Here is an 8,034-nt window from a genome sequence, read left to right as displayed (position 1 = left end):
ATATAGATATAGATATATTAGTTTATTAAAGTGTGAAAGACATTTAATTGCTTCCTGATAACTTTTAACTTTGAACAGTGCATTGTACTAACTGTATTAATGTCTTTTTGTTCATTTTTCTTATAATATGGTGCAATAACATTTTTAATTAAGTAAGAAAAGAGGTGCCCTGAATGAGGTGTTCAGAATTTAATTTCCGAACAAAGATTACCATCAGATACTTAACCCCACATGGTGGTGTTAGCAGAATGTACAATGAGGTGTGACATTCTGTCGTTTGGCCCGTTACCCTGAAGCTGAAATAATAGTTTCTTCTTCATTTAGATTAAGGACACGTTGAGCCATCAGATCACTAACTTGTAAAATGGTTGTGAAGATAAAATATAAAGTTTTGTCCATGTTAAGGTGGAAAAATTGAGCTATATTTAAATATATGTGATAATATATTTTAATTCTTCATACATCACTTTCTATGTTGACAATAGAAGAATAGTCTTTTGTAAGTTATAAGATTAGAGCTTTGACCAATTAATCACAAGTTTAACCTTGAAGACTTTGGTGGATGAAGCCAAGTTTTAATGGAATATTAACATGACCCTGCTCTACACGCCCACAATATTTGATCAGAGTTCATTTAAAACTTCGAGCATGACAAAATGACGCACACACATACAAAAGCTAGCAAAAACATAACCTCCTTGGCACAAGGTAGAAATATTTTTGGGGGGTCTTGCAGCGTAGCCAGTGAGTATCCAGGCCAAGACTTCCATTGGTCAGTGTTCACAAATGTCGATGTTCCAAACAAAAGCTTAGAAAAAGCTAAACTGCAGGAAATGTCTGATGGTTTTGAGGTTGCACAGTAAAAGGATTCTTTTGCTCTCCACTGTGATTTTTTGCATGCAGCCAAAACCTGCTACAGCATGATGAGTCATTATAGTAACAAAAGTTTCCTTCATTGCTTAAAAATTCTGCAATTGATGCGTCAACATTTGTTTATAGAGATTGTTTGCAATGTGGTGGAAACATAGCTCAGACGGTCTAAACATTCATTGAATATTTTGTCATTTTTCTGTGAGGAAATAGTGATTGACTGGAACAAATCCTGACACTGCTGAGTAAGTGTGGGGAATCACTTTAGCTGACATCCTTATGAAGGAAACAAGGACAGGAAATCATACAGAAAAAGACTAAATCTATCCAGAGACAGAGAACAATTCCCGAGTATTCACAACTGCCTCTGTGGTGGTTACCACTCCTGTCTCTGCAATAAAAGACGCAGAGAGAGAGGCAGACTTACAAAGTGATAGCAATATGAGCGTCAATGCCACAGCTGGATTAAACTGCAGCCTTCCCTTTACAGATGATGATGGAGGAAGCTGCAGTGGAGGCGCTCGTGAAACTTCACCAGTCTTGCATCTACCGGCAGATTTCTTCCACCCAGCTGCTGCAGCTCATCCAAACAGTCCTGGAAACAGCGTAAGCCCAGGAGACAGACGGCCTTCCAGGTCGGCCTCCCCAGCCTCCTGGGCATCCCTCCGCTCACCCAGAGCCAACAGCAGGCCATTGGGCTCCCAGGTATTACGAGCAGATGAATGGATTCATTTGTGTCTGTATGGCTGGCTGAACAGACGACATCAGCATTGCTGTGCAAAACATCAGTGACACGATAGAACGCAGTATAAACGTGTCCTTTATGTCAATGCTCGGCGATGTCATGCAGAGGTTGTTGAGAGGCAGACGTGTTTGTGAGACTGAATGAGAACATCTGGGAACCTAAAACTGTAACACACATCACACCAGGGATGTCAAACTCATTTTACGTCATGGGCCACATACGTAGAGTCCACACTGATCTTACCTGGGCCCCTTTCTGTCAGGGGAAAGATGTTTAACTACATGTTTCATAAAGTTTTTGTTAATTCACAGAATTTTTTTTAAATTTCTCTGTTATCTAGCTGTTTATCTACGACTGAATTCCTTGAATTTAGCATGAATACATGACCCAATATGGCTCTTTATGAAGAGGTAAACAGCTTGTCAGTAGGCCAGATTGAAGTCTTTGCTAGGCTGACACCCCTGCCTTATATCATATAGTGACACTAGATGTTGGCCCTAGATATTGATTTGATGACATTGTTACAGCTGTGGGTGTAATAAACACTTGGAATCACTTTAGTTCATTAGAAATCAACACTTGAGTAGGAGTGGCACAGTTAGATGTGACACAGCAGCCTCTTCTGCGATCTATCAGTCAGAATCTAATTACTGCGCGCCAAATCGTGAATATACACGTATCACCACCCTCCACTGAAGTCCTACTGCAGTGTGAGACTCCAGAGAGTTTATTTAGTCATAATTAAAGCCAGCCTCTCTTCCATACTGAATCTAACACCTCCCCTATGCTGGCTCCTACGTGAAACAAACTCGAAAGGGGGAGAAAAATAAAGCCCTTATTTTAGTTCTTGTTCCTTTTGTAACCATGGAGACAGATTTCTCTTTTCACCTCTACCTGTTTGGTTTGTTTAGCTCGTGCCTGAGTGGCTCTGTGATCCTCCGCTGCTACAGTAATGCTTTGCGGCGCTCAGCTAATTAGCCCGGCCAGCCCCGAGCCTGATACCGACTCGGCACTCGCTGTTGTGCTTGGCTCGCGCTCCTCACATTCTCCCGTGTCGCTTTTCTGTTTTCCTTTTTCTCCTCTCCTGGGTGATCCTCTCTATCCCTCTTTGCTTTGCGTTCGCTCCCTGCCACTATGTTTCTGCTTTTTTGTAATCTCTTATTTTAGTACTGGCAGGATTAGAAATAATGACTAAATCCCTCCTGCATACAGACATATTGGATTAAACAAACGCTTCCCCCAAACTCAGGGCGGGGTCCTTCAAGCAGGGGGAATTACAAGCGAGGTGGTTTCACGGTTTCATATTATTAGGACTTCTCTGAAATTGGTTAACCGAGAATGAGTTCAAACCAATGTCCTTAGGTACTGGTCACAGTAACATCAGCCAATAAGAGCTGGTTTTCTTTTCTTTATTGGTGTTTTACTTCAATGTTATCTAGGTAACAATAGCTCCAGGAAATTCAGAATTTTTGGGATCTGAAATTGTATCTTGACACAAAGCGATGATGTTTTCACACGGATTACATGTGTCCGATGTGTAAAGGCATTAAGCTGTAACTGTAAATTCGTGTGTGTTTTTGTTTTTGTTTTTTCTTTTTGGTTTTTATCTAAATTCTTATCCTCTCTTCCAGCACCCGTCCCACAGTGACTCCTCTTTGGCCACAGCCAGTTCAGAGGGCAGCCTGCAGGCAGCACTGGAAGAAGGGCTGAGCTTCAGCGTCTCCTCACCTCGATATCTGGATCTCCCCACACCCCACCTCTGCCCTGTCCCCAGCCACCCCTCGCAACGCCAGACAGCGACTACAGGAGACCAGGGCTGCTCTTTACTAAAGAGACACAGTACTCCTTTGACCCTCCAAGCCACCCGGAGGCACCAGAGGAGCCAGAGCAGCAGCAGAGGCGGCAGCACCAGCCCCAGTTGCCCCCAGCAGGACTCCATGGACCCGTCAGATGAGGATGTTGGCACGGGGACAAACCGGGATGACTGCCGTCAAACCTTCAGCAGCGAGCACCTGTCAGAAACACTGAACAGTCTCTCCCTTACGTCACTGTTTACCCCGGACTCTTTGGCACCCCCGCTGGTGAAGAAATGCAACAGCACAGGGTCTCTGGACCTAACGAATCTGTCTGCCCGGAGTAAAGATGGCCACCACTTTCATGGCATACACGTCCATGGTTTCTTATCCAACCCCTTGACAGAGGGAATGGCAAGAGGTGAAGAGCAAGACATCACAGGCCTCGGCATGAAAAGCAGGCGTCAGACCGCAGACACATGCTCCAGGAAAAACAGATGAAACACTTGTTGCCTCTCTGTAGTGGAACTCTTTAACCATTTGCATTTCTGGACCTTGAACAGAACAGGGAGAGATTTTTAATACACGTCCTGTGAACCGGAATCTGAAATTCTCTCTTGTCTTTATTAAATCATTCGTTCTCTCTCTCTCTCTGTTTAGGATCAGTCATTTCTCAAAAGATTCCAGTCGCTTCTGAGTGTTAGCATCATTTCTCTTACACAGGATATACGATTGCTCTTTGCTAGGTCTTAACAATAATGTCAAGGAGCTCAGCTTTTGTGTTAACAGGACTGAGCCTTTGAGAGATGTGGCAGATCCTGGGTTTTATATTATAGCCATCTTGAGAGAATATTCAGAAAGCCATTACAGAGACAGCCCTGAAAATTGCAGTGATTTGTGAACATTACAAAGGCGGTGTTTTCTAGATGAAACTGTTAAGAAGATCAATCCTCTCTAAGGACCGGGTTCACTTTACTCAATGCGGCCTGAACCATTGTCCAAAAACCCTGTTGTCAAAATTGGACAGATGGCAAACTCGGAAGCTTCTTTTGAGGAAGAACTGAACTTTGTACAGTTTTCTTTTCGTGTTTTTTTGTAATGTCCATGGCTAATAGTAGCATCAACCTTTTTTTTCTTCTGAAGATTTGGCGGGTGATGGAAAAGTTGTCTTTTGTTTTGTTTTTTCCAACTTCAACATTTTGAAGTTGCGTGAATGTACCCGCTTCTGTCTCCATTTGTGAGAAAGAGGGAGACCAAGACAAGCAATGAGCCTGGCTAGTCTGAACAGTGACAGATGGCCTCTTTGAAAAGAAGAAGACTGTGAATGCTGCTGAGAATGCGTGTGGGTAATTCATGGAAGCACTGGCCACTTTCAGAGTGGACTCTGTATTTTTTGCTTTCTGCACACCCATGAAAGGGCTAAAATGTATTTAAGTGTAGACTTGGGCCAAATACAATTGACAAATAGTCTTTTGCTACTATACCTAACACCATGTTTGACAATTGCACATCCATTCCTTAATCAGACCTCTCTGATGCTAGTAATGTAAAACAGCTTTGAAGCTAAAGTGAGCACTGACTTGGGAGACTGGAAGTTGGATGCTAAGTTAAATGTCTTTAAGACTTCCAAGCACCAGCTTCCTGCTAACCACTGAATCAGAGCCTATAGAAGTATACTGAGTCATACCAAAACAAAAGAAGATTTCCAGAAATTGAAGTTAATCTGATTGGTTATCTGATAAACTTTCAGGATGATAACTAAGTCCCAAAAGCCCCGTCTGTCTATACAAGTCACAGTGTCCCCAACAACACACAGTTCCTGTTCTGGCCAGCAACCATATTAATGTTTTATATCCACATGATGCTCGTCTGCACAGTGAAAGTGTATGCCACATCCAGCCGATTGACCTCCTACAGCTGGTACTCGTTCGCACTGCTGCTGCTCCTGGTTTGGACGCACGAACAACTGAAACATTGTGGAAAAACATGGTCAAGTAATTTTAATGCGATGTTCCAGATGTACACCACACTCAAGTAAACTGGTCGGGACTCCAGTGAACCTCATCAGTCATACTGCACTGTGTCCTGGGTGTGTGTATAAACGTTGGTAGTAAGTGTAGTGAGTGTGAACGTAGCAAAAAAAAGAAAACTTTGAACTTTTGGCTGGCATAGGCTTGTTAAGTTGTACTTTGAACAAAGTGTCTATCTTTGGATAGGCTCTGCTTTTGTACCCGCAGCCTTAGCCCGCTGACACGCAGCCACCTCTTCAGTTCTATTATTGTCACGAGTACAGGCCCTTGTTTGAGTGCCCTGTGGCAGGGCTAATCACTAGGTTGGTAACACGTCAATAGACCATCCCTTGTTTGAGTCACCCAGAAGCACTCCTGTTTCAGTCTGAAACAAAAGAGCACCTATTGTCTTATACGTGCGTGCTGTTCTCTTGAAGCAAACCAGACGAGATTTAACGCAGTCTTTAAATCCTTCCGCCTGTTTTAAATGTACCTGAGTCTCTCAGTAGTGGAGCAGGCTGCCTGGCATGTGCATGGGAAACACAAGGGATGGTTTCTTCTTAAAGAGTCGGTGTACAGATTAGCGGGAATTCAGCAAATGGAAATCACTGTTTTATTTGCTGCTTTAAACCCAAATGTTTATTTGACTCAGGTCTGCTTGAGTGTAGCAAGACAGTAGAAAAAAATATATACTATGACAAGCAATGTGGTCCACGTGGATGTAGTTTGAGCACATGTTTGTAATTTTATCAAATTGTGATGATCATCATAGAATAAATCCCGAGCAGGTAGACCTCAGGTGGACCTATATGCACCTCATGCATTGCATCATCACATATAACACACACACAGATCCTGAAGCACATACACACACACACACACACGCATATCACACAAAGATGTCAGCGTCAAAACACTGCAGGATGCCTCTGTGGCTGTTTGAGAAGAGGCAGAAGAAACCTCGGTGTTTAATCTCTTTCTCTACTTTGTCTTCTTTCCCCTCCTTACTCCCATCCAATCCTATTATCTCCTTTCCACAAGAAGGCAGAGTACTAAATGACTATTGACTACCCACCTCTAATCGAGATATGCAATATGCTACAGTAGATGTACAGTTAGATGTATGGGATTCATAGAGGTAGGCAATATGGTGAGAGAAGATTATATTTATGAATTCATGTATTCGAATAAAATGTCACCAAGATTCAAAGGTCACTGAAAGGATGATGTATTCATGTATTCCAGAGTGTGTGTTCTCTCTTTTTTCCCTCCATCTCCTCGACACGGTTTTCTTTTTCCCAAATGCATGTAGGTTATTTTTGTTTTCCAAAATGTCATTCTAGTGTCATATAAAAGTGAGATAGCTTTTCAACAACCTCCGACTCCTGAAGTTGTTCTTTCGAAATGAGGTTTGAGTGAATTCTCTTTCTCTTTCTTCAAGGTTAGGGTTAGGGGGTCAGCGATTAATGCGAGCCTTTTTCATGCGTCACTCTTTAGTTCGTCAGTCTGGGACTGTGCTCATAAGGATGATAATATCTGGAGAATGATCTAGCACGAGGTTTAACTGCATGTGTTTGTTTTGATTAACTTTATTTTGAACAACAAAACCTGATATTTGCATGTATTATAAGTCATGCAGTACTAATACCACAAATAACCCGCTGTAAATGCTCTGCATGCACAACATATCTAAAAGATTTAGAAAGTCTTTTTGTTTTTTATCCCCAACTTTCCCATTGAACCTTGTATGCTCGCATTAATCTCTCTGTTTATTTCTCTTTTGATTTTTACAATTTATGAAGCATTTCTGCTTCAGCGTGTGAGGGGTCTGTCGTTGAAAGCGTGTCACGGGGTCAACTGTTTGGTCTTTGTTGTTCAGCGTCATCGTGCCTTGTTCTCACACCTGTGGGTTGGTCAACTCACAATAGAAATTGTCATGTTTCTTTTGGCAACTTCGGGGACCTCCAAAAGCCAGCCGAGTTCCGTGGAATATGTGCTCAAAATCCGGAGCGCACCACGGCTTCCAGCGGAGCTCCTCCAGCTGGGCGAGGGCTGCCTCCCGGCGCTCATATAGCTGAGAGCGGTTTGCTGGGTCCATGTAATGGTCGTAGTCTTCTGTCATGTTTCGGCTGTGTGGCAGGCAGGAGAGGACCCAAACGCAAACTCACGGGGACAGAACTTGAACTCAAAAGCACAGCTTTAATTGATGGAAAAATAGAACACAGGTAATACAAAACTAAACTGGGAAAGCTAATCATAAAGTATACCAGGAGACACGGGGAGAATCACACACAGCATGAGGGAGACTACGACACTGACAAAGAGAAACACAGGGCTTAAATACACAGAGGGATAACGAGGGAATGAGACACAGAAGGAGAGCACAGCTGGGAGTAATCAGGCTGGACGAGACAAGGGAAGCAAAACTAGAAACACTCACATGAGACATGGACCTTCAAAGTAAAACAGGAAACACACTGACTGAACTCTAAACATGCAAACTTAACAGCAACTGAGAAGACAGACTATAGGGACCAGAAACATGGTACAAAGAGGTCACAGTAGACACAACATTGAACACAGGGAAGCCATATTACAAAGCCAAAGAACTAAACCT

The 8,034-nt window shown here is 42.8% G+C and overlaps 1 protein-coding gene across 2 annotated transcripts in view; it reads left to right on the top strand.

Moving 5' to 3' along the window:
• The window catches only part of LOC102289833 (voltage-dependent T-type calcium channel subunit alpha-1I), a 284,041-nt gene extending 276,249 nt beyond the window's left edge, over positions 1-7,792 (top strand). For both annotated transcript variants that reach the window (XM_014338250.2, XM_005936824.2), the window contains exons 37-38: positions 1,361-1,575; positions 3,247-7,792. In XM_014338250.2, coding sequence (XP_014193736.1) covers positions 1,361-1,575; positions 3,247-3,909 — 878 coding nt within the window. In that variant the 3' untranslated portion in view covers positions 3,910-7,792. The remainder of the gene's footprint in view (positions 1-1,360; positions 1,576-3,246) is intronic.
• The last annotated feature ends 242 nt before the right edge of the window (positions 7,793-8,034 follow it).

This window comes from Haplochromis burtoni, unplaced genomic scaffold (assembly GCF_018398535.1).
Source record: "Haplochromis burtoni strain Fernald_Lab_line unplaced genomic scaffold, NCSU_Asbu1 Contig_223, whole genome shotgun sequence".
Taxonomy (NCBI): Eukaryota; Metazoa; Chordata; class Actinopteri; order Cichliformes; family Cichlidae; genus Haplochromis; species Haplochromis burtoni.
Note: the sequence above shows the minus strand (reverse complement) of the source record. Positions and strands in the feature narration are given on the sequence as shown.